Source organism: Vulpes vulpes, chromosome 3 (assembly GCF_048418805.1).
Source record: "Vulpes vulpes isolate BD-2025 chromosome 3, VulVul3, whole genome shotgun sequence".
Classification (NCBI taxonomy): Eukaryota; Metazoa; Chordata; class Mammalia; order Carnivora; family Canidae; genus Vulpes; species Vulpes vulpes.
This window is the reverse complement of record NC_132782.1, coordinates 97,068,485-97,095,176: the sequence shown is the minus strand read 5'-3', so window position 1 is coordinate 97,095,176 and position 26,692 is coordinate 97,068,485. Positions and strand designations below refer to the sequence as shown.

Genomic DNA, 26,692 nt, shown 5'->3' with positions numbered 1-26,692 from the left:
TGTATCAAAATAAATATTTATTAACATCGGAAGCTTTATGTACACCTTTAAAAGCAATTGTGCAGACATGAGGAATTACAAAAATTGACCTAAAATCATTTCTCCCAAAGTATAAATGAACATTCAAGATCAGTGGTGCCACTACCATCAGAATAAAAAGATGTGTCTGAATGAATACAAGTAATTAGTTTAAATGTCACCCAGATATCCTTTACAGCTACAACTCTAAAAAATACTAATTGGTCAAAAAGAAAAATCCAGAACGCTGTGTTTTCATATCAGTAGCGGTATACAAATATATTTCCATCTTTTTGTCCAGCCAGCAAATGAGAATCTGTACCTGACCATTTAACAAAGGACCAATGCTGGTCAGAGATAGGTGGGAGGAGAGCGGTACAATGACCCAGAAGTAGGTCCCAAATGGCAATTGTTCCAGAAGTCAACACTGCGGCTGCAAAATGATCTTTCACGTCCCCCTCCAGGAACCTAATATCAAGCAGAGAAAAAAACCCATTCAAATCACAAATTCAAAGAATTTTTTTCGTTAAGCCAAAAATCATGCTCCCAGAGCAACCACAAGAACAAAAATACCTGTAAATATGACACCTATGTTTGCCCCTCAAGGACTGCTGGCAAGTGTGTTGTGGTTTTGGATGCAATCATGTGTCTAGTCCCTGGCTGCTCACAGGAACTTGCCTTCCACTCTTCAAACTGGCCACGCTCGGTCAACGCCGGCATCTTTGCTCTTGTTATTCCCTCTTTAGCAGGCCTGGATTTTGCCATCATTCAGGCCTGTCAACCTCTGTAGAAAGGTCAGACCTAATCTCCTGTCTACAGAAGTGTACATATGCACACTGTTTCCCATCACATTCCCTATTTCCTTTTCACATGTGAGATTATCCTTTTTTCATATCTGGGGGGGTATCTCTCCTACCAAATGTAAACAGCATAGAGCAGAAATCTGGTTATCTTTTTAAGACAGGGGCTCTGCACTAGCTGCTTGGGTCTGAATTCTAACAAAGTAAGAGCTTTGTGACCCTCTGTGACCCCGAAGTTCTTCGGCTTTATCAGTGAAACATGAATTATGATAGAGTTGATATAAAAAGCTTAGCAGTACTAAAAACATAGGAAGGGCTTAATACAGTTTTATTCCTCACTGCCATACCACCAGCACTTAGAAGAGTGCCTGGGACACAGTCAACCTTTAGTGAATATTCTGAGTCAACTGGATGACATTTTTTATTCTGAGCTCCCACCCAACTTTGTGTAGCTGACCCCTAACACATTTTTTGAAACTCCGTAATCTTCCCTGATACTCTGTCCCCAGCCCTCCACTGCCAGTAACTCTCCATTCTTTGTGGTCCAAAACACTGCACGCCTGAGGGCATTTTGTGCACTGAACAGTAGTGTCTAATTTTCTCTTATTTCCATGAGATTAGAAACAATATGGCCCTCTACAGAATCAGCACCAGAGAGGTTTCAGGGCTTGCTAAACGAATGGTTTTGAAGAGTGACGAAGGAAATGCTTGATGGAGTAGTTCTCTTTACCCTCAATTGAAGAGAACTAGTGACTATGGTTCTCTCTTCAAATCCAAAGAAACAAGTTCTATATAGAAGCACGTATTGCAGATGATAGTTATGAGGTCCCCGCTGAGCTAAGAACAGTTGCAGAAATACCACAGCTGGCTAAGTGCAGAGGGAGAGAGATAGTCTTTTAGAACACTGATCCAGCCAGCTTTGCACAAGACCTAAAGAAACACAGGAACATACATTGTATCTATCAAACTTACTTATCTTTGCATTTTGTTAAAGCTAGATCTACTAGATCTATTTTCAGTCTTTGCTCCTGATTTCAAATGTAAAGAAAGGTAATCTCTGGGAATGACATGTTCAGATGTGGCTGGGTTGGCCTAATGATACCAGCACTGCTTCAGAGCTCTAGAAAGCTTATATAATCCTTGGGATGCCAATAACTGTATCACTAATACATCGATCTTCTCATCAGTCAGTAGGTAAATATCAACTGCTTACATGATGGAGACTCACTCCATTTCCAAAGTAAAAGATACCTTCCTAAATAACTTAAAACTTAAATTTTAATTTAGGTTTAAACTTAAGTTTAAACTTAAACTTAAAACTTTAATTTAGGTTTTATGGAAAGGTCATTTATGTAGAGAAAACTAATTGTTTATATTCAAAGTGGGTTTTTTTTTCAAAGTGGGTTTTGTTATGGGAAAAGACAGGGTTTGAATACACATAAGATACGTATCCTACCCCGTATTGGTGGGGATCAGAATGTAGGGAATCTGGGGTTCGACTCAGATCTACTAAGCTTTACATTTCTTCCTGCTTCTTAACATTCTTATGATCTGCAGTATTGCTTGGTTTCCATTCATTTAAGTGACACAAAAATATCTGGGTTTTGTATTTGCACACGTGCCTTCCAAAATGTCATACTCAGTGAACAGCAGCACACACTTGCCTTCCAGCCTGCCCTTGAGGAAGACAGTACAGCATCACCCCCACACTCAGAGTTGTCTTAGGGTTAATCACGATCAGCTGAAACACAGGGCTTCCCAACAGCTCACTCTCTTTGGCACAAGGATGACTCAGAACAACAAACAGGAGCCCCTAATTTAAGAGAAAAATTAATAACCAAATAAATCAGCAAGAGTGCGGTGGGGAAAACAAAGGGTTGACAGAAAGACAAAACCAAAGAATTATAAAAATTGACCTACAGTCTCTTGAGTATGCAGGATTTAATCACTAGCTTTTTTTTTTTTTTTTTTTTAAGGTAAAAACTGTTGAGATTATTGCTGAGCTGGACATGTGGCATCTTTAGCACAGGGCTCAGCCAGCCTTGCCAGTGGGAACTAGTGGACTTGTTAATTTCTTCCACCTTAGATACAACTAATATCTCATGCCAACCATTTGGGAAAATGCTGTCACAGGGAAAGAGGGCATATAAACATGCAGAGGGAGTCCTTAAACTGCAGATATTCATTGGTAAGTTGATTTTTGAAAATTTGGAACACATTTTCCCAGAAAAATAATCTTTTAAGTGGTGACTGGATTTTTAGGCCAGTCTGCAGATAGCCTATTTGCACTTATAGAGTAAGAGTGACCAAGAAAATACACCATCACCTATGGTTGTCTTCATGGGAAACTGTGTTACAGAATTCTCCTGGCTTTAAAATCACATGTTCTAATAATAAAATTATTGTGCGTGGAGACATACATATCACACAGACATACATACCTACACATATATGATATATATGTATGTTACATATTGAAAGTAATCCTCTTTGGGGGTAAAATGGGGAAAATTAATTATAGAGCCGTATGGGATTAATAACATTCATGTCTATTTTATACATTTCTAGAATGACTGCATTATTATAATGAGAAGAAATCACTTAGAAACCTGAGTCAAGAAAAGGTTAGATGGCATATATTTAAAAGGGTTGGCAAATTGTGGCCCACAGGCCAAATCTGGCTCAGTGCTTCTCTCTGTATGACCCATGAGCTAAGAATGGTTTCTAAATTCTGAAATGGTTGAAAAAAAGATAAGAAAAATATTTTGTGATGCATGAAAAAAATCATATGAAATGAAATTCAAGTTCTAGAATGTTTTATTGTCCAAAAAGGTTTACGTGGATCATGGCCACGCCCATGTGTTTTCATTTTATCTATGGCAGACTTTTAGTGCTACAGCAGCAGAGCCGAGCAGTTGCAACAGAGACCATGTGGCCTGCAAACCTGAAGATATTTACAATCTGGTCTTTTTTTTTTTCCCTTTTTAACCATCTGGTCTTTTTTACAGAAAAAGTTTGCGGATTCCTGCGCAATAATATTAACTTCTTTCTGAAAGATGGCTTCATGGAGAACCTTTACGTACTATCTCCCACCTTTCTCTGTTAAATGCTTTACTATCAGGTAGGCATTAATGTTGTAATGACAAAGTTATAAAGTCATTTCAATGCCTAGTTGGTAAATGTAATAATTCCAGAGATGAAATTTTATTTTATGAACCTTTTATTTTAAGGATGAAAAAAGTTGGGCAGCCCTGGTGGCTCAGCGGTTTAGCGCTGCCTTCGGCCCGGGGTTGTGATCCTGGAGACCTGGGATCGAGTCCCACATCGAGCTTCCTGCATGGAGCCTGCTTCTCCCTCTGCCTGTATCTCTGCCTCTCTCTCTCTCTGTGTCTGTCATGAATAAATAAAAATCTTAAAAAAAAAAAAAAAGGAAAAAAAAGAAAAAAGTTAGCCTTGGGGCACCTGAGTGGCTCAGTTGGTTAAGCCTCTGACTCCTGGTTTTGGCTCAAGTCATGATCTCAGGGTTATGAGATGGAGCCCCACGTCAGGATCTGCCCTCAGTGTGGAGCTGCTTAAGTTTCTTTCTCCCTCTTCCTTTGCTCCCTCCCCACACACCATGCTCTCTCAAATAAATAAATCTTAAAAAAAAAAAAAAAAAAAAGCCTCAAAGTAAGGTGATAGATTATCTAAGATCACATAGCTTCTGAGTTTGAGTCCACAGATCCTCAGGAAAGATGCATCTCTGCATTCCAAGCCTGAGGTGGTGGTGTGTACACAGCTGCGGCTGAGGCTGGGAAAGTCAGTTTCCATACAAGCATGGAGCTACCTACTGCCTTTGCTTGTGGCTTGATTGTGGGTACTGAAAAGTTACCCCTGACTCCTAGGCATCTGCCTTCAGCCTGTTCAGATGTCCAAACTAGACCATTAGCCAAGTCTACCAACATAATGGCTGAGAAGCTATTTGTTTCTATGTGACAACACTAAAGCCTAAGGGATAACATGTCTAGGACCATTTAATCCATCTCTCTAAGGGCACTCAGTCACATCATAAATCATTTATGGCAATGTGGTTGGGAGTCAAGTCTGGTAACAGGCATGATATTTCTTGGTATAAATTCATAGCTAGAAATAAATGTTTGCCTTTAGGTCACAACAGCCAGAAAATTTACTGAGCTGTCATATTATACCAATACTTATCTTCATCCACAAATTTCAAGCAAGCATAAATGCTGTAACTCAGTTTGGACAAAAACAGGCAACAGAGAGGTTCTGTTAATTACTTCTTACTAAGCTACTGCTGTTACTCAGTGGGACCATTAGCAACACACAAAACAGACACAAAGCAGTCCAAATAGATGATCACTTACCATTTCAGAATAGGCTTTGTGACAAACTGAAGCTTGGTAGTGATCATCAATGTGCATCTTTTTCAGGAGCTGACCAGTCTTTAAATTCCTTAGATACCAAAAATAAGGAAGCTGTTAACATTCTTCTAGCAAACTGGTTTTCACATAATATTTTATTTATTACAGCATCCTTTCAGGAAGTGACCAAGGGAGAAACTAAGGGACATGGTACCTTAGTTTTGTTTAGTTACAGATTTAGCTAAAAAATAAGGACTACTGGTTAACACTGCCAGTAGTTTAACTTGACAGTTCAGCCTTAGATTCAATCTGCTATATCACTAGGAATAAATCTCTCCAAACTCCATGAGAAGTTTTCACTTACCTCAGTTAACTAGGTATTGAAATCAGGCACACAGTATGACTCTAGCATTATGATTTTGTTACACTCCTTAGCATTATTGGGCATTTGTGATGTTGGTAACTGCTCTACCTGGGATGCTACTGATGAAAAACCTTCAGTTGGTTTCCCATTACCCACAAGATAGAGTCTATATTCTTTTTCGTGGTATTTATAATCCTCATGAATCCAGTGCTGTGATACTGTATTACTCACTGTTCCCCATTATGCATATTCCTGGCTCTGCACCTTCACTCAAGCTAGTGTCCAAACACCTTCCCCATTACTGACCAAGTCCCATCCTTGTTATCCACCAATGCCCTTCCCTTCCTTATAGCCTTGATTATGTCCTGCTTCCTCCCAGCGGCAGGAGCTCAACTTAGACTCTCTCACTTCTCCCAGTCTGCACCAATCCACAGAAATCTCCTCTCATTCACTTCCCTACAGTACTGTCCATATGCCTCATTTTTTATTTAATATAGACTGTAACAGGGTGTAATGTGTTCATTCGACCAACACTTCGAACATTCTGTGGACCAGGCTCTGGACATAAAAACTGAAGAAGGAAAACTAAATGTACATAAGCAAGGTTTTCCTCGCCAGGAACAACAAAGGATTCAGCCCTACAGAGGTCAGTACATGCTCTCTATTTAGTAATTGCTCTTCCCCCCAAGTCCCAAAGTACCCCGTCCGAATTTCTCTCACTCTTTTGTCTAAACTGGAAAGGAATTGTATTGGAATTGTATACTTTGAAAAAAAAAAAAAAAAGGAATTATATACTTTGAATTGTAAAACAATCTCATTTACTTACTAGGTTTTAGAGGCCTTGGAATGAGAATTCATATCTACATTTCTCATAGAAAGTGATATATAAGTAGTTACTCAAATACCTATTGAATGATTGAAAGATGGGTGCTCAGTTAGTACAGCTTAACCAAGATTAAATATTTAGACCTTCAGCAAGAGTTTCAAAAGGGGCCACTTGAACCTTGAGTATAACATGATGCTTTAGAGATTTAATACATCAGAAGTTAAACAGGAACTACTATGTGTAAATATAAAAGTATATAGAGCCCAGAAGGTAAATGATAGCTGTTTTTTTAAAAATATTTTATTTATTGGTTTATTTATTTATTTTTAAGGATTTTATTTGTTTATGAGAGACACAGACAGAGAGGCAGAGATAAGTGGAGGGAGAAGCAGGCTCCCTGCAGGGAGCCCAATGCAGGACTCGATCCCAGGACCCCATGATCATACCCTGAGTCAAAGGCAGACACTCAACCACTGAGCCATCCAGGTATCCTGATTTTATTTATTTATTTGAGAAAGAGGGAGGGAGGGAGAGAGAGCGAGCGAGAGAGCGAGAGAGAGCGCAAGAGGAGGAGCAGAGGGAGAGGGAGAAGCACACTCCCCAATGAGTGTGAAACCTGATGTGGGGCTCGATCCCAGGACCCAGGGATTATGACTTGAGCCAAAGGCAGATGTTTAATTGACTGAGCCACCCAGGCGCCCCAAAAGATAGCTTTTTTGTTTTTTTAAAGATTTATTTATTTATTCATGAGAGACAGAGAAAGAGGCAGAGACATAGGAAGAGGGAGAAGCAGGCTCCATGCAGAGAGCCCGATGTAGGACTTGATCCTGGGACTCCGGGATCACGCCCTGAGCCAAAGGCAGACACCCAACCACTGAGCCACCCAGGTGTACCCCAAATGATAGCTTATTTTTTAAAAAAAGATTTTATTTATTTATTCATGAGAGACACAGAGAAAGAGGCAGAGGCACAGACAGAGGGAGAAGCAGGCTCCCTGCAGGGAGCCTGATGTGGGACTCGATCCCAGATTCCAGAATCATGTCCTGAGCCAAAGGCAGAAGCTCAACCACTGAGACACCCAGGTTCCCAATGATATATATATATATCATGACACCCAGGTTCCCAATGATATATATATATATATTTTTTAAAAGATTTATTTATTAAAAAAAAAAATTTATTTATTTATGATAGACGGGGGGGGCAGAGACACAGAGGGAGAAGCAGGCTCCACACCGGGAGTCCGACACGGGACTCGATCCCGGGACTCCAGGATCGCGCCCTGGACCAAAGGCAGGCGCTAAACCGATGAGGCACCCAGGGATCCCCCTGATAGCTTTTTTTTTTTTTTTAATAAAGGTTTTATTTATTACTCATGAGAGACACAAAGAGAGAGAGAGGCAGAGACACAGGCAGAGGGAGAAGCAGGCTCCATGCAAGGAGCATGATGTGGGACTCCATCCCAGGTCTCCAGGATCACGCCATGGACTGAAGGTGGTGCTAAACCACTGAGCCACCTGGGCTGCCCTCAATGATAGCTTTTGATAGATAATATGATCTATACATCTTTAAATACCCTAAATAAGGTGTTAAGGCAGGCTCTGAGAATAGATAGAAGATATGTACCTATCTTCAAAGACTTCCATAAGACAAAGTAGCCTGTGCTAAGTTAGAAATAAGGCCAATATTTAAAAACTTAAAAAAAAAAAAAAAAATAAGGGCAATACGAATTCACAGAAATGTCAATGAAGGCTGAGGTATTACAACAGAGCTTAGGGCAACAATGGGGCTGTAGATATTCCTTAAGCTTCAACTTAGAAGCTAAGTGGAGAGGTCCCTCCTCAATTTCCAATTCTGTTGTGATCCATTTATAAAATGCCAAATGGTTACTGTTAAAAAAAGGGCAAACTAAAGGATGGGAAGAAAACTGGGAGCTAAGGAGTATGGACTAGATGAAGAGAAATTTTTTTTCTTAAGAGGAATTTTTATACCAAAGCACTGGGGAAAAGGGAGCTGAAGAAATTAAACAAATACGGCCTTCCCTGAAGGTTTTGTTTCTTGGGGAGAGAGGACTGGGAGAAAAATGTTATATTATATTATAATACAATGTAACATAATTATCTTATATTATACAGTAATAGTATAATAGAAGTTTTGGAGGTAGGATATTGATTAATGGCAAGGAGACCAATTACTAGATTACATAGTCTGGGAACCAAATAATGAAGGACTGGGCTGTCGAAACACCAAAAAGAATAGAAAAGACAACTTTGTAAAGAACATTGTCCTCAAATAAGACCTCCATGCATAAATACTGAGCAAAGTGCCAGAAGTATAAACTTGCTGCTCTGGACAGAGGGCCATCTGAATATAGGGTTTCCTGGCAGACTGCAACATGGTCAAATTACAGAGGCTCCCTGGTGGGGAGGGGACAAAGATTCTCTCAAGGACCACGCTTCTCTAGTTTATTCCTAAAGGCTTAGGGTTGGACAGGACAGAAGAGGTAGGGTAGCAGGGATATTAATATCACAACTTGTCTTACCAAGACCTATCCTGGCCCTAAGGAACCAGTTAAAGGAGAGGACTTGGGAGAAAAAAAAAAATCAACTATTCTCTTAATACAATTAACCTGGGATCCTGGGTGGCTCAGCGGTTTGGCGCCTGCCTTCAGCCCAGGGCATGGTCCTGGAGTCCCAGGATCGAGTCCCACATGTGGCTCCCTGCGTGCAGCCTGCTTTTCTCTCTGCCTCTCTCTCTGTGTCTCTCATGAATAAAAATGATCTTAAAAAAAAAAAAAATACAATTAACCTTGAAAATGCCTTTGGCCAGGTATGGTTCTCCCTGGGTCTGGAAAGAAAGGTGGCTAAGGACTCCTTGAATCTGGTCTTCTATTATAAATTCATTCATTTGGGGGCACCTGGGCGGCTCAGTGGTTAAGCGTCTGCTTTTGGCTCAGGTCGTGATCCCGGGGTCCTGAGATGGAGTCCCATATCAGACTCCCTACAGGGAGCCTGCTTCTCCCTCTGCCTACGTCTCTGCCTCTCTCTGTGTGTCTCTCATTAATAAATAAATAAAACTTTAAAAATAAATAAATTCATTAATTTGGTTCCTCTAAACACATATATTTTATAATTCTGGATCGTATTCTAGGCATTATTTTTTTTTTAATTTTTATTTATTTATGATAGTCACACAGAGAGAGAGGGAGAGGCAGAGACACAGGCAGAGGGAGAAGCAGGCTCCATGCACCGGGAGCCCGATGTGGGACTCGATCCCGGGTCTCCTGGATCGCGCCCCGGGCCAAAGGCAGGCGATAAACCGCTGTGCCACCCAGGGATCCCCTATTCCAGGCATTATTATTATTTTTTTAATTTTTATTTATTTATGATAGTCACACAGGGAGAGAGAGAGAGAGGCAGAGACACAGGCAGAGGGAGAAGCAGGCTCCATGCACCGGAAGCGCGATGTGGGATTCGATCCCGGGTCTCCAGGATCGCGCCCTGGGCCAAAGGCAGGCGCCAAACCGCTGCGCCACCCAGGGATCCCATATTCTAGGCATTATTAATGACACATCACATACACTCTCGATTCTGTTAGATTCCTTGGGAAAATACTGATTGTTTTCCCCTAGTAAACAGTTAATTTGGCTCAATTAAAATTCCAACCTGCTGAAAACCCAATTCAGTTACTTTTTGCCTTACCTGGGCTGCTTTGAGTCTGCTCTGTGCACATGTAGTTTAAAGACTAGCCAGATGATTAGGCAAAGATTTTGAGGCTCATCCTCTGGCTCTCTCTTTTTGGGGGATTTCCGGATCTCTTCCTCACTTTCTAGCCGCTTCACTCTGAACTCTCCTTTGGTTCTTTAAGCCAGTAAACAGAAGGTTTTTTATCAGGCTTTTAGTCCCCCAGTGCACAGACTAGGGCTCGCCCCTCTAGCTAAAGGCCAAAGGAACAGGAAAACTGTCCACTGATATTTCCTGTTGAATGTTCTCCAGGATGTTCTTTTTCTTGCTCCTCAGTGCCCATAGATAGTTGTTTTTTTACTTTGTCCAGAGTTTATTGTTATGTGAGATAAGAGAACTGGTCTGGTGGAAACCATTAACCAGAAGCAGAAAAAATTGTACATTTTTGACAAGAGTAAAGTTTCCTTTATTTTAAAATAGTCTACTCACACTGATCTTAAAAGTCAGTTGCTTAACTGACTGAGCCATCTAAGTACCCCCAAACAGTCATATTTACAGTCTCTTATCTAGTCTTAACAACTCTGTGAAATTAGAGGTATATTACAGATGAGGAAATGGAGGGCCTTGAGAGAAAGCTTACCAAATAACAATGTTGTTCATTATAGTAGTACCAAGCAGAGCTTCCTGCATCCCTTGGACCTCGGCAAAAGTTAATACAGTCTCTTCAGGGGGCATCAAAAATTGTTTTTCTTTGCTTCTGCATTTAAAACGGTATTAAAAATCAGCATTTTGTACCAACACATTTTCTAAGCAGCCCTTGCCTTGTACATATTATTGACCTATGCATAATATACACTAATCTAATACCAGAAAAAATTTCAACTAGAAAATGTGTATTCTAAATTTCTCCAATGAACATATATTACTCTCGTATTACCTACCTGGATATATTTGCAAGCACCTCAAATTCATCATATTCAAAATTAAAATTGCCAGTTCTCTCTTTAAATCTTGTTTCTTTCTGCATTTCTATCTCAGCGAATTTTACCATTGTCCACCCAGGTGAGAAACGCAGAAACTTGGACATTACCCTTGTCTCCTTCCTCTCTACCTGTTCAATCACCAAGCCCTAACGATTTTAGTCTCCTCTTTCTCAAATCTGTCTGCTTCTCCCTGTCTCCACTAATACTTTGCTAATTCAAGCAGGCAATTATATGTCTCTTGCCTAGATTACTACAACGGATCATGAGTAAGTAAGACAAACTAGGCCCATGCCCTCTGTTATTAAAAAAGACAGATAATCATAATAAAGGGTAACAAGTGTATAATAGAAATAGAAGATGTTAGGAGTTCCGTTTTCAACATGGTATTTTGAAATACCCACTAAATGTCTAATAAATAGACATGCAGGTCTAAAGGCTGAGAAAGAGCTCAGAGCTAGACATAATACATTCACAATGTCAGCATCTAGATGTTAACTGAAAGAATTAACCAAGTGCAGAATAAGAAAAGTCTGGTATCCTGAGACACTTGTGATATGTAAAAGGTACACAGAGATTTCTAAACAGACTGAAGAACTATGTTTGCTGAGCCCGTCCACTCCACTAGTTTCCTTGCTGGTACACGTCAAGCTTCCTAGTGTTGGGGCAGAACCTGCTATATAACACCTAAAGCCCAGAAAAACAAGAAGCTAGTGATCTGACTTTTTCTGAAAGCCTGCGATAAAAGCATTCTTAATGATTAAAATCAACCGTCTTACCCTCCATCTTCTGCAAAAGTCATGATTTCTACTTGTTGGTCACAAAGGGTCCCACTGCTACTGACTAGCCTCCTCTCTGTCAGGCCAAGCACAGCTTTTATATTTCCAGAACTCAGTAGTACTTGCTTTTCACGTTTACCATCAGAGGAGCAAAGTAATGACCTAAACCAAGTATAAGGGAAAATATGGAGAAATCAGGAGTAAGCCTTTTCATATGAAAGGACTGAGTTCTTATTTATTTATTTATAGAGTGGGGAGAGGCAAAAGGAGAGGAAGAGAGAATTTTAACAGAATCCACACTGGGTGTGGAGCTCAGTCTCATGACCCTAAGATCATGACCTGATCTGAAATCAAGAGTCAGAGCTGGGATGCCTGGGTGGCTCATAGGTTGAATGTCTGCCTTCAGCCCAGGGTGTGATCCTGGAGTCCAGGGATGGAGAACCACATTGGGCTCCCTGCATGGAGCCTGCTTCTCCCTCTATCTGTGTCTCTGCCTCTCTTTCTCTGTGTCTTTCATGAATAAACAAATAAAATCTTAAAAAAAAAAAAAAAAGTCAATCGACTTGAGCCATCCAAATGTCCCTAAAGTTCCAACTGTATTTATTTATCTATTTTATTGATTGGTTTTATTTATTTATTCATGAGAAACAGAGAGAGAGGCAGAGACACAGGCAGAGAGAGAAGCAGGCTCCATGCAGGGAGCCCGACGTGGGACTTGATCCCAGGACCCTGGGATCATGCCTTGAGCCAACGGCAGATGCTCAACCGCTGAGCCACCCAGGCTCCCTGAAGTTCCAATTTTAAATGGAAACTTTAGTAAGGGATATTATTCAATTGATAGGGTTTTTCAAAACCTCTCTTGGATCTAAACTTAGATTTTTTTGTTTTAAGATTTTATTTTAAGTAATCTCTACACCCAAAGTACGGTTTGAACTCACAACTCCAAGATCAAAAGTCACATACTCTACTGACTGAGCCAGCTCAGCACCCCTAAATTTAGATTTAAGATTCAAGCCTACTTTACAACTTGCACTCAAAACAAGTTTGACAGAGACAAAGACAAAGGGAAAGAAAAAACTACTTTTTGAGAACCACATACCTGATTTCTCTGATCTCCAAATTTCCCAAAGCCACACACACGAGATTACAAACATCGGGCACTGGAACTATCTGTAATACTGGAACCTAAATAAAACCAAAAGAGCCAAAAATTATATTTGGTTGTTTCATTTTTAATTAATCTAAATTTTCCAAAATTTGTCACATCCTCTCTTATTTTCACTGTACCAGGGTAGTTTCAAATATGGGACAAATATGAGAAAGTTCAGCTTCCTCTTTTTATAAGGTAAATCTAAATAAGTCATATGCAAAACTATGTGTATCACAGCATTTATTTAATATGATCTACACCTCTAACAATAAAGGAATATTTAAATGAATCCTGCCATGTGGACAAATGGAACACTGTACAGCCATTTAAAATGTTTCTTCAAAAAGTAAGTTTATTCACATATATAAGTATCTGTTTAGCACCACTATGCAAATCACAGTGCTAGAAGCTGTGGATACACTGGAAAACAATGAAATTTACTGAGTAGATCATAAGCATTCTCATAAAAAAAAAAAAAGGAACTATGTGAGCTAATGCATTTGTTATTATTATTTTATTTTAGATTAAAAAAAAGGATTTTATTTATTTATTCATGGGAGACACAGAGAGAGGCAGAGACAGGCAGAGGGAGAAGCAGGCTCCATGCAGGGAGCCTGATGCAGGACTCGATCCTGGGACTCCAGGATCGTGCCCTGGGCCAAAGGCAGGCGCCAAACCGCTGAGCCACCCAGGAGTCCCTTTATTTTAATTTTTTTGAGAGGCAGAAGGAGAGGGAGAGAGTGAGAGAGCAAGAGAGCATGCGCATGTATGGTGGAGAGGGGCAGAGGGAGAGGGAAAGAGAATCCAAGCAGACTTGCATTGAGTGTGGACCTGAGATCATGACCTGGGCCCAAACCAAGAGTTGGAAGCTTGTACACCTTAAGCAGATTACAATTTTGCCAGTCATTTTTCCATAAAGGTGGAAAAATAAAATTCAAAATAAAGAAGTATGGATATATAGAAACATGGAAAAATGTTCATATGTTCAGTGAGAAAAAAGCAAATTTAAAAGTGTTAGGCACACCAGGATAGAGAGTATGTAAACTATGAAGATGGACAAGGACTAGAAGAAAATACATATAGAAAAGAAGCAGGAGGAATGCTTTGGTGAGGGTGTAAGGAACACAGGTTTCAGCAAACTTAGGAGTCAGAAAAGACACAAAATTCAAATCTCTAATACATCTAGCATAAAAATCTGTTTCTCAAAAATTGAGTGATTTTTAAAAAAATTTTAAATAAAACACAATGTTCATTATAGTCTTGATGGTGGGTAGGTATATGGGTGCTCACTGTACAGCTTTTCTCTAGGTTTGAAAATTTTCATAATGATATGGTAGGAAAAAGGACTCATCTCTGTTCTTACATGGTCATGGGTCCCATTCTTGGTAAGCTGCCCAGCGACATTACCATGTAAATGTTTGCAAAAACTGCTCCCAGCTCTAAGATTCTGGCTTACCTCTGTAAAGTGCCAGGAATAAAGTTTTTCCCATTGCAAAGTACTGAGAGGTTTCCAAAGAGAAACTACATATTCACAGGCAGTTATGATACATGGCTCTTTGAAACCCGCTATTTCCCACCACATGGCACTCACATCCACTGAACAGGAACCAGAAGGATTCTGAAATAAATAGCAACAGCAGTTATGTTAAAGCCATACTTGGGATCTGTTTCATAAAAAGAATATGTATTAAAGCTGCTGGGTTATTAGGATTAAATGAAATACCAAGTAAATGTAATTAAATGTAATTAAAGTTTTTTTTTTAAAGATTTATTTATTCATGAGAGACAGAGAGAGGGAGAGGCAGAGACACAGGCAGAGGGAGAAGCAGGCTCCATGCAGGGAGCCCGACGTGGGACCTGATCCCGGGACTCCAGGATCACGCACTGGGCCGAAGGCAGGCACCAAACCACTGAGCCACCCAGGGATACCCCTAATTAAAGTTTTTTATAGGTCAAAAGAAAGAGCGGGGCACCTGGCTGGCTCAGTTGGTAGAGCATGTGACCCTTGATCTTGGGGTTGTAAGTTCAAGCCCCATGCTGGAGAGATTACTTATAAATAAAATCCTAAAAAAAAAAAAAAAAAGAAAAGAAAAGAAAAAGAAAAATTAAAGAAAAGAAAAAAGAAAGAGGTTTGTGGCTCTCAAGTAACTAAAAAAATCTGCCCTCTCCACACTTATATCATAAAAGATCTAAAAATGTATAGCTCCAGAGTGGAAGAGATTCAGATTTAATCACAAAATGCAGCCCATAAGAACCTGCCCATCTGGAAACGAAACACCCTGATGAACCACCCATGGTTTAAAGAGGGAATAAAACTGAAACATATTACAGTTGACCCCTGAACAACCTGGGGGTTAGGTGCACTGACTTCCCACACAGTCAAAGTCTGCATGTAACTTTTGACTTTTCCAAAACTTAACTACTAATAGCCTACTACTGACAGGAAGCCTTACTGATAACATAAACAACACATACTTGATATGTTATATTATGTACTATATGGAATAAAGTATAGAGAAAAGAAAATATTAAGAAAGTCATTAGGGAAAGAATATACATTTACAATTCTGTACTGTGTTTACTGGAAAAAAAAAAAAAAAGCCAGCATGTTAAATGAGCCTGTGCAGTTCAAACCTGTGTTGTTCAAGAGTCAACTGTACTTACAAATAAACAAAGAGAGCACTATGTATCCAAATTCACAGGGCATAGCCAAAGTAGTATGTCCAAAAGAAATTTATAATCATAAAGGCATTGATCAAAAAACAAGAAAAATTCAAGGAAAAAAACAGATTCAAGAGGTTAGTAAAAGAACAAGCAAGTAATAAGCACAATGAAAAACAGAAGGAATTATTAAGGGCAAAACCAGAAATAAGTCAAACAGGAAACCAAAAAACCTAATTAACAATCAATACAACCAAAAACTAGGGTTTTTTTGGGAAGACCAAAGGAATGGTAAATCTCTTAAGTTTGATAGAGGAAAAAAATACTTGAGAAAATGGGGACTAGAGATAGAGCATATGTAAGCGAATACAAACAGACCAAGAAAAAAAAAACTATTAGAATAAATAACTTTTTACCTACAAGTTAGAAAAATACAAATGAAATGGTTGATTCTTTAAGAAATGTTCTTAAAAGTGATTCAAGAATAGCTTTGGAATGACTGTTACTATATATCTTTATACAAAAGGAATCTGGGGCTCACAGGGTAAATAATTTGCCCAAGATCATGTAGCCAGTAGTCGGCAGAAAACGTTTATGTGGGTTTCAAGCTCTTTCTTTTGAAGAAGACCAGATGTCCCCAGCTGGGAGTGTTTTTGCAACCTTTCCCTGGCAGCTATCTAGCCACACCTGGGACATTTTGGGTTGTTATAACCAGGGACAGAGTGCTACTGTCTCTAGTGGGTTGAGGCAGGGCTGCTGCTAAATGTCCTACAATGCACAGGACAGCCCCTGCAACAAGGAATTACCCAGCCCCAGATGTTCAGAGTACTGAGATTGGGAAACCATGTTCTGTACCATGCTATTTCAAGTACCATGAAAAAACTTAACTAGGACACAGGTCCAATCCACTTCTTGGGATTTACTGAAATAGCACTAACAATGTTTTAACTGTATTTCTCATAAATATTATATATATATATATATTATTATATATATTAGTATATACACTAATTAGTATATATTATAGTAATTATTAAGTAATATATTATTATATAAGATACCAGTGAGCCACCCACGCATCTCAACCATTCATTATAATCTACAACTGTTACCCATTTTCTTGTAAATCATCATAGGTGATCCTTCCAGAAACACTACACCATTTGGATAGGAGGGCCATAAGTGACTTTCTCCCTCTCTGTCAAAATACCTGATTTTTTTTTTTTTTTTAAAGATTTGTTTAGGGACACCTGGGTGGCTCAGGTTGAGCATCTGTCTTCGGCTCAGGTCTTGGACCCAGGGTCCTGGGATTGAGTCCCACATCAGGCTCCCCACAGAGAGCCTGTTTCTCCCTCTGCCTATGTCTCTGCCTCTCTTTCTGTGTCTCTCATGAAAAAATAGAATCTTAAAAAAAATTGTTTTTAAATGACGCTCAAATATATATATAAAAAAAGATTTATTTTTTTTATTTATTTGAGAGAAAGAAAGAGGGCATACAAACAATGGTTGCAAGGGCAGGGGAGCAGGGAGAGACAAAGAAGCAGACTCCCTGTTGAGCAGGGAGCTGGACGTGGGATTTGATCCCAGGATCCTAGGATCATCCTGAGCTGAAGGCTGATGTTTAACCAACCCACCAAGCCACCCAGGCGCCCCAAAATGCCTGACTTAGATACAAAGTTGAGTTACCTAGCTTAAGTTGTTCTTGGCAATATCCTGACATAGAAATTTCTTCCAGAGAAGATCTCAAAATATAAATACAGCTAAATATTGCAAAAAAACAAAGAATTTAAATGTTTTCTGAATCTGTTTCACCAAGTTTATTTAACAATGTTAAATTAAGAATGAGGGGAACGCCTGGGTAGTGTTAAGATCAAATTCTTCTCAATTTTCCTAGCAATGCATTAAATTTTTTACATGTAAGACACAAGACACATAATGGAACAGTCTTCTGACCTTTAACTTTGAAACCAATTGGAGGTGGCCTGGGTTTGAGCTTTGACAAGCAGGAAGCTCTGCTACTTCAGTCTGTGGAAATAAAAGTCACACCGTTAATCTAGGCTTTATAGATGTCTTCCTGCATTGCTCATTCATCATCATGTCTACTCGATATATGTTACCTTCTCTGATAACAAGAGCAAAGCTCCATATGACTGCTTCCTTGACAAGAAAGGGAATCGGATCCCCCATATTTAAAAAATACATTAACTTTAACTTCCCCCAACTGAACTTAACAGGTTATAGTATAGTCCTATCAAAGAGACATGTTAAATTATTCTTAAACACTGAGAAGCCAACATGTAAGAAAGTAATATGCTATCTAAATTCACTGAGATATTTCACTCTTTCATAGAAGATCTCACCAGGGAAGCAGATTGTTCCTGTTCAGTGGACTGATTCCATGACTCCGGCTGTGGATTTCCACACAGCTGACTGTCTTTGAAATGGACTGACTCAGTGGGAAGAGGTGTTGCCTGGGGACCAGAATCACAGTCACAGGAAGGCTGTCCTTCTCGACCTGACACAACCAGAGTGCGATCTGGTTTTGACAGGTTGGTCCAATTGTCGAGTTGTTTCTGATCACTGTCTTTTAGTATATGTGCTGCCGAAGCGAGCACATGATCACTGTCTTTTAAGTGAGGAAGTTGGGGTGTAGAGCAAGTTGGTCTGACAGTCTCTGTGCACACTTTTTCACAGAGTGCTTGGGAGCCAAAAGCTGGAGTTGTGCCCAAGATGGGGAAAGTGGGCGAACACATGTCTGTTGGCCTGTTACTGTTCTCGGGGGCACTGGTATTTAAAGGAGTAAAAAGTATTATGGATGAAGAAAGACCCTTCTTCTGAGACCGGCTTGTTAGGCTTGGCATTTTAGGTTGTGCTTTTTCTGGGAGAACCAGAATTTCCTCTTCCAAGTCCTTCATTTCAGTATCAATTTGTGTAGGAGTCAATTCTTCCAAAACAATACAGTTTCCCTCCTTAAGATGCTTCTGTGCATACATTTTCGATACAATAGGCTCAACTGTTTTTTCTGAATAGGACTTCAGTTTTTCAAGCTTAAGAGGTCCAAAGATTTCATCAGGTAACTGAAAGTCTGTGGTTTTGAGAAAAGATGACAGTCGCTTTAAACTTAGCATCTCATTCTCATGAAATGAAGCCTTGAACACAGCAGAATCCAAAGCTAGATAACCATTCTTTCTGGAAGAAAGGGAGTCTTCTTTTTGACAGTGATCTTTCTTCCCTAAAATAGAAAGGAACAAAGTTAACAACAAAAATCCAATGCCCAGGGACACTTGGGTGGCTCAGCAGTTGAGTGTCTGCCTTTGGCTCAGGGCATGATCTCGCAGTCCCGGGATCAAGTCTCACAATGGGCTCCCTGCGTGGAGCCTGTTTCTTCCTCTGCCTATGTCTCTGCCTCTCTCATGAATAAATAAAATCTTAAAAAAAAAAAATCCAATGCCCAACACAGAGTGAGATTTTAAACTCCAATACATTACAAAACATCCACCACTCTTCCCACCCAGGACTGTGAAACCTCAGTGAATGGTTCAAAAGCCAGCTGGCTAACTAGCAGTTCTCCTCTGGCAGTGCCAAAAACAGTACAGTGCTGACAGCAGTAGCTGGGAGAAGGAAGACCAACCTCTGGTCCCTCTGGTCCCAGCTCTGCCACTGATCCAGTTACCTTGGGTACATCAGTTCACTTCATTTTCCCTGTTCTCTCATAAAGGACCTGAACTAAGAATCTCTAAAATCCTTCCTGCTCTAAAAAAACTATGGTTCCAATTATAAAATTCTGATTCCAACAGGTTACCAGAGCAGTTTACAAAATGCTGGTTCTTCTCACTGAAGAAAACTTGTCACCTTTTCAAGGAGAGTAATTTATTACTTTTTTTTTTTTTAAGATTTTATTTATTTATTCACGAGACACACACACAGAGGATGAAACACAGAGGGAGGAACAGGCTCGAGTCTGACTGGGGACTCAATCCTGGGTCTCCAGAATCATGCCCTGGGCCGAAGGCAGGCGTGAAACCGCTGAGCCACCTGGGCTGCCCTAATTTATTACTCTTAAAGCAGCTGGTGTTCTATACCATTCAAAATGTAGATCAAGTTGGCCCAACCACCTCCGCAGGCACATTGTCACAGCATGCCTAGAAGCCAAAAGCTGTAGGAGTGCTGAAGATGGGGAGAGTTGCATCCATAAACAAATAAATGAATAAAATGTGGTACATACATACAGCGGAATATTATTCAGCCATAAAACAGGGTACATGCTGCAACATAGATGAATCTTGAAAATAAGTCAAGGGAAAGCAGCCACACGCAAAAAGTATTAATTCCTTTTATAGAAATATCCAAAACAAGTAAGCCCATAAGATAGAATACATATTGGTGGTTGCCATGGGCTAGCAGGGAAAAGGAAATGGGGAGCGTTAAGGGCATATGGTTTCCTTCTGGGCTGATGATCATGTTTTGGAACTAGGTAGGGGCCCTGGTGGCACAACACTGAATTTATTATATGCCAGAGAATGGTTCACTTCAGTGAAAAGGTTAATTTTATGTAATGTGAAGGTCATCTCAAGAAAAAAAAATGTTTAATGTAGCAGCAGGTTACTATAATCACAGTGGATTATTTCAAAGTACATTTAAAAAGTTCCCAGTTTATAACTAGATTGCCCTACTTTCTGATTGCCCTGTATTCTTGTTGGCTTAAAGATGACAATAAAAAAGTCATAATGATTATGGTTTAATTTTAGTATATGTGCTGCCAAAGCAAGCACTGATTATGGTTTAATTCACTAAAAGTTAATTAACTATAACTTATAGGCCAAAGCCTATCTTCCAATGCCACAGAGCAGTCAGTTGCCTTTTTTTATAAATAAAGTTTTACTGCCACACATTTATATGTTGTCTGTGGCTACCTTCCCACTATATTTGACTAGTTGTAACAGAGCACAAAGACAATATTTACTATTTGACCCTTTACAGAAAGTTTGCTGATATCTAACACAGAACCAGAGTGTTCTCTTACCCTGAATAATTACTTTTTCATTCTGATCTTTGTGTAAGGTGATTTCTTCCTTGGATCTATTAACACCTGATGCGCTAGGAGTTGGCAAAAGTAGTTCATGATGATCTACTACAGGTGGGCAGATTGACTTTCTTTTTCTTCTGCGTCTTCCACCAGATGGCTGGGTAACTGCTTTCCTGGGAAGGTTATCTTCAGTTGGCCCAGTGGGAGAGTGGACTTCAGTTAAAGACAGATGTTTTTGAGATCTTCTTGAACTTGATTGTTTTGTGCATGTGTCAGAAGTCCTAATTTCACTCTGGTCAGTCTCTTCACTGCAAAGGTTTAAATTTTTAGTTGCGTCTTTACTTTTATTTTTAAACTCTTTCTTTCTGACACCCAAATGACTTTGAATTACAGCCTCCAGGGCTACCTTCCTCTGACAATTTGACATGCGCCGTGTTGTTCTAACATAGTATTCTGCGGGAAATAGAAGGCCTTCAAGCACTGTGCAAGAATATGTTTGATTTTCTGTAGAAGCAGGAGAGATTACTTCTGGGCTAAGACTCTTAGATTGACTTAAAACCTCATTTTCCTGAAGACTTTCATTTCTACCATCAAGAGTGTTATGGGGAAATTTTAAAGACTCTTCTGTGTGATTCTGTCCTTTTAAGTTTTGGTTTTCATCTGCTGATAAGTTATCATAAATGAGTTTATTTGGAGAGCATGAATTATCTGGCTCTAAGTCAGGACTTTGAGGCAGCTGGCCACTTGCACTTATACCTGGGTTATCTTTAGAGACCGTAATTTTTTTCACTTGTGTCTCTAGGTTTACAGGTGAAGCAGGATTAATGTTTTTTAAACTGTGAGTAATAAGTTCCCAGTCATCTTTAGGAGGCTTATGTTCAAGGTGATGACTGCTACTGCTATTTGATAGAGTAAATGAAGCAAGTGTAGGCACCATGGGGAAATTATTTCCTCTTATAAGTGCATCAACATCACTTTGTGGTTTGGCAGTTGGTGGAATTAATACACCGCTTACATTAGTTTCCATCACTGGTGATGGAGAACCAGGAATGTCAGACATAGAATTTGAAAGGTAAGTTCTTTTAGTTATAGGTGTCCTAGGATTTTCTCCATTGTTTTCTTCCTGTTCCTTTAGTCTTTTTCCAGACAGTATGAATGAATCTGTGTCAAACAAAGAGTCTCTTGCCTGTGAAGTAAATGTTCTCTTCTGCTTTTTTCTTCTCCCTAGCAGCTTACTCTGCCTTTTCTCAACACCAGGGCCACCGACCCAGTAGGGAAAATGTTCTTGGATATCACCTGTTCTTTGTATATTTAATTCTTCCACAGAGCCATGTTCAGGGTTGAAGGACTCAGGCTCAATGTCAAATGTGATAGGTGTCTTTTCTCCAGTTTCTTCATCCAGATGAGTGCTAAATTGCAATGTGTCACAAGGAGATACTTTATTTTTAGATTCTGAGGAAAAAAAATTATATAATTAATATTTTCCTTTTAAATGAAGCAAAAAAATCCAATTGTTTATTTTAAAATATTATATAAAAATACATTTATTTAAGAAAGAGTTGATATTTCATTCAGACAGATCAAAGTTCAAATTTTTAATATTCTAACACTAATAATTTTAAGTAAATGTAAACAAACAGAATGGTGCTGGAAAAAACGATTTTAAACTAAAAGATTATCTCTTCTTTATTGCAATCATCTTTCCTCTTAGTTTTTCCCCCCAGCTTTACTGAGGTACAACTGACAAATAAAAATTGTATATATTAAAGGTATAAAAAAGATGTTTTCATATGGGTATATGTGAAATACTATGTGAAATACTATCACAATCAAGCTAATTAAAATATCCAACATATTAAAAAAAATCCAACATTTCTAGGGCACCTGGGTGGCTCAGTCCATTAAACACCTGACTCTTGATTTTGCCTTGGGTCATGCTCTCACGGTCATGGGCTTGAGCCCCGCATCAGGCTCCATGCTCTGCGGGAGACTGCTTGGGACTCTCTCTCTCTCCCTCCCCCCCGTTCCTCCTTCCTGCACTCTCTCTCTCAAATAAATAAATAAATCTTTAAAAAAAATCTATCATTCACATAGTTATGGTTTTGTGTGTGTGTTGGGGGGGATGGGAACACTTAAGATCAGTTCTTCTAGCAAATTTTGAGTATATGATATAGTATCATTAACTAATTGTGTATCAAAGCTGTAGGACTGGGATCCCTGGGTGACGCAGCGGTTTGGCGCCTGCCTTTGGCCCAGGGCGTGATCCTGGAGACCCTGGATCGAATCCCACATCAGGCTCCTGGTGCATGGAGCCTGCTTCTCCCTCTGCCTATGTCTCTGCCTCTCTCTCTCTCTTTCTGTGACTATCATAAATTTAAAAAAAAAACAAAAAACAAAAAAAAAACAAAGCTGTAGGACTTATTCATTCTGCATAAGTGAAACACGGTACCCTTTGAACAACATCTTCCCATTCTCCCCACCATCTCACCTAATTTTTTATTACATGTCCTTTTTTGGGGGGTCAAATAATTTTAATACCACCTTTCCATTTTAATAGCCTCCAATTTTATGATTATAAATTACTTATTAACATAATTAATGACCATTGTTTTTTTTAGAATACTTCAGCCGGATTTTTTCTCTGTACATATATAAATACTTAATTATTTAAAAAAAAAAAACTTCTTCCCAATATTTACACAATAAGTATGATTTCTAAAAGTTGAAAGGGGAAAGAGCAACTAAATAAATAATTCAACCAAAAGAACAAAAGAACAGTTCATTGCTCATGGAATTGGAGAAAATATTTACAAAGTATGTCACTGATAAGGATCTAATAGCTAGAATATATTAAGGACACTTACAACTCAACAATAGAAAGGCAAATAACCTAATTAAAATATTGGCAAAGGACTTGAGTAGGTATTTCTCTGAAGCAGATATACAAATGGCCAATAAGCACGTGAAAAGATGCTCAACATCATTAGTCACTAGGTATGTAAATCCAAGCTATAATTAGATACCGCTTTACGTCCACTGGGATGGTTAGCATTTTAAAAATGGAAGATGACAAGTATTGGTGAGGATGTGCAGAAACTGGAACCCTTGGGCATCACTGTAGGAATGTAAAATGGTATTGACGTAGCAGAAAACAGTTTGGCAGGTCTTCAAAAAGCTAAACAGAGAATCATCATATGACCCAGCAATACTGCTCTCCTAAGTATATACCTTAAAGAACAGAAAACATACATCCGTACACACAGCTGCATTTGAATGTTCATAGCAGCATAATGGCCCAAATTCATAACTAGAAAAAAAAAATGTCCATTAACTGATGAATGGATGATGCATAAACTGTGATACATCTGGGATCCCTGGGTGGCGCAGCGGTTTGGCGCCTGCCTTTGGCCCAGGGCGCGATCGTGGAGACCCAGGATCGAAACCCACGTCGGGCTCCCGGTGCATGGAGCCTGCTTCTCCCTCTGCCTGTGTCTCTGCCTTCTCTCTCTCTCTCTCTCTCTCTCTGTGTGACTATCATAAATAAATAAAAATTTATAAAAAAAAATTGTGATACATCTAACCAATAGGCTAGCATTCAGCTGCACAAAGAAGTGAAGTACTGATGCGTGCTTGGATGTAGGTTTGGAGGAACGATTGCTGAAAACATACTGCTAAGTGAAAGAAGTCAATCACAAAAGGTCACATATTGTATGGCTCCATTCCTATGGAATTTCTGGAATAGTTAAATCCACAGAAACAGAAGTAGATTAGTGGTTGCCAGGGGCTAGGGGTATTATGGGTACAGGGCTTCTTTTCAGGGTGCTGAAAATGTTCTGGAATTAGATAATGATGATGGTTGGACCATCTTGTGGGTATACAAAGAACCACTGAATTATGTATACACTTTAAAAAGAGTCGATTGCTTATCATCTTTTGGTTGTGAGAAAAAAATCATAAGCAAATATACCTGGAAAATTAATAATAAAGCAAGCAGAAGTAAATGGGCTAGCTTTACCTGAGTGGTTTAGCTGTGGTGAAGTATCCTGCTGAAGCAAGCAATCATGTTCTTCCGCTGTTTTCTTAACAGAATTCTTAAACTTCTCAGCTCTTTGAGCACGCTAGAGAAAACAAAAACAGCTCAAGGAACGAATTTAAGAAAAAGGAGGGTTTTTTTTTTTTAAGGCTTTACTATTATCTTTAAGAATTGTTTACATAGGGACCCCTGTGTGGCTCAGTGTTTGAGCATCTGCCTTCAGCTCAGGGCGTGATCCCTGAGTTACAGGATCAAGTCCCACTTCAGGCTTCCTGCTAGGATCCTGCTTCTCCCTCTGCCTAGGTCTCTGCCTCCCTCTCTCTTTCTGTCATAAATAAATAAATAAAATCTTAAAAAACAAAAAGAACTTTTGGTATATAGTTCATACTATGATACCTCAATTTGAGACAATAAGATTCACTTACCTGAAGGCGGGCCAGTGTCTTGCTGTATTCCCTTTTCAAGAATGCTAATTTTTCCTTCAACTGGAAGAAGAAAAACATCACACAATACTGAGCAGGTAGAAAGGAAGAGTCAGAGAGAAGGGATACATTGCCTATCAGACCCCAGGATACACCGCTTAGCAGGTACCCTCAGCAATAGACAGTGGAGGGAATAGCAGGTGCCCACAATACTTTCAGTTCTCACAAGGCACCAAGCTTGTACCTTGTACCTCAGCACCTCTACATAAATGGTTCCTACCACCTGGAGCATTTCCTCCACAACTCATGTAGCTAAGTCCTGATTCTTAAGCCTCAACGTAGATTTTTATTTCCCCAGGGTAGACTTCTAGGTCCTTCCTGAAATCCAGGTGAGACATTCCACATCTCCACTGTTCTTCCTTTATCACAATACTTAACTATGCTGTCTGTTTACTTCCGTTTCCCCCATCTCACTGTGAAATCCCTGAAGGTAGCAGGAGTTGTCATCCTCAGACATTCTTTCAACAAATGAATCTCCTGGGGATCCCTGGGTGGCGCAGCGGTTTAGCGCCTGCCTTTGACCCGGGGTGAGATCCTGGAGACCTGGGATCGAATCCCACGTCGGGCTCCCGGTGCATGGAGCCTGCTTCTCCCTCTGCCTGTGTCTCTGCCTCTCTCTCTCTCTCTCTCTCTCTCTGTGTGACTATCATAAATAAATAAAAATTAAAAAAATTATAAAAAAAAAAAAAACAATTGAATCTCCTGTCAGTTAATGGTCCAGGTATCTATAGTACCTAGAACAATAACCGATAACCATTATGAGTCAGTTATTGTTTTAGATGGTAGAAACAGAGTTGTCAAGCTTATACACAAGTGAGGGATTCAGAGAATTAACAAGAAAATGAATAAACATATAAGATGATATCACATGATAATCAATACCCAGATCAACAGGGACGTGTGAAAGTGCCTGAGCTACTTTAGGTAGCGTGGCCAAAGAGGCATTTCTGAGGACTACCATTTGAGTGTAGACCTGAAGGAGGAAGGAGCTAGCTTTGGGGAATTCAAAGGAAAAGTAAGGGGCAGCCCAGGTGGATCAGCGGTTTAGTGCTGCCTTTGGCCCAGGGCCTGATCCTGGAGACCCCAGATCAAGTCCCACGTTGGGCTCCTTGCGTGGAGCCTGTGTCTCTGCCTCTCTCTCTCTGTCTCTCATGAATAAATAAATAAAATCATTTTTTTAAAGCAGCAATTTGTCCAAGATCACATGGTTTATAAATGGCACAATCCAATAGAATCTGTGCTTTTAAGTTTTTTTTTAAATTTTTATTTATTTATGATAGTCAGAGAGAGAGAGAGAGAGAGGCAGAGACACAGGCAGAGGGAGAAGCAGGCTCCATGCACCGGGAGCCCGACCGCTGCGCCACCCAGGGATCCCAATCTGTGCTCTTAATGTCTATGCTAGTTTGCTTCTCTATGCTTATTTATCTGATTTATCATCACCTTATCAACACCTGAGAATTATCTGGTTGACTTGTAAATAGATCTGTTTCACCTACTACTGGAAGGTAGGTTGGGTAAGTGGACTG

At 39.6% G+C, this 26,692-nt stretch overlaps 1 protein-coding gene across 5 annotated transcripts in view; it reads right to left on the bottom strand.

The window, feature by feature from the left end:
* Positions 1 to 26,692, bottom strand: part of PALB2 (partner and localizer of BRCA2) — a 27,907-nt gene continuing 1,215 nt past the window's right edge. For 4 of the 5 annotated variants that reach the window (XM_025983763.2, XM_072751341.1, XM_072751340.1 and 1 more), the window contains exons 2-13: positions 25,110 to 25,169; positions 24,667 to 24,769; positions 20,649 to 22,103; positions 17,986 to 18,857; positions 17,579 to 17,650; positions 14,421 to 14,582; positions 12,914 to 12,999; positions 11,815 to 11,976; positions 10,696 to 10,812; positions 5,186 to 5,273; positions 2,483 to 2,631; positions 1 to 486 (exon numbers count right to left, since the gene is read on the bottom strand). In XM_025983763.2, coding sequence (XP_025839548.2) covers positions 279 to 486; positions 2,483 to 2,631; positions 5,186 to 5,273; positions 10,696 to 10,812; positions 11,815 to 11,976; positions 12,914 to 12,999; positions 14,421 to 14,582; positions 17,579 to 17,650; positions 17,986 to 18,857; positions 20,649 to 22,103; positions 24,667 to 24,769; positions 25,110 to 25,169 — 3,534 coding nt within the window. In that variant the 3' untranslated portion in view covers positions 1 to 278. The remainder of the gene's footprint in view (positions 487 to 2,482; positions 2,632 to 5,185; positions 5,274 to 10,695; positions 10,813 to 11,814; positions 11,977 to 12,913; positions 13,000 to 14,420; positions 14,583 to 17,578; positions 17,651 to 17,985; positions 18,858 to 20,648; positions 22,104 to 24,666; positions 24,770 to 25,109; positions 25,170 to 26,692) is intronic. The other variant, XM_025983762.2, reaches the window with a different exon arrangement.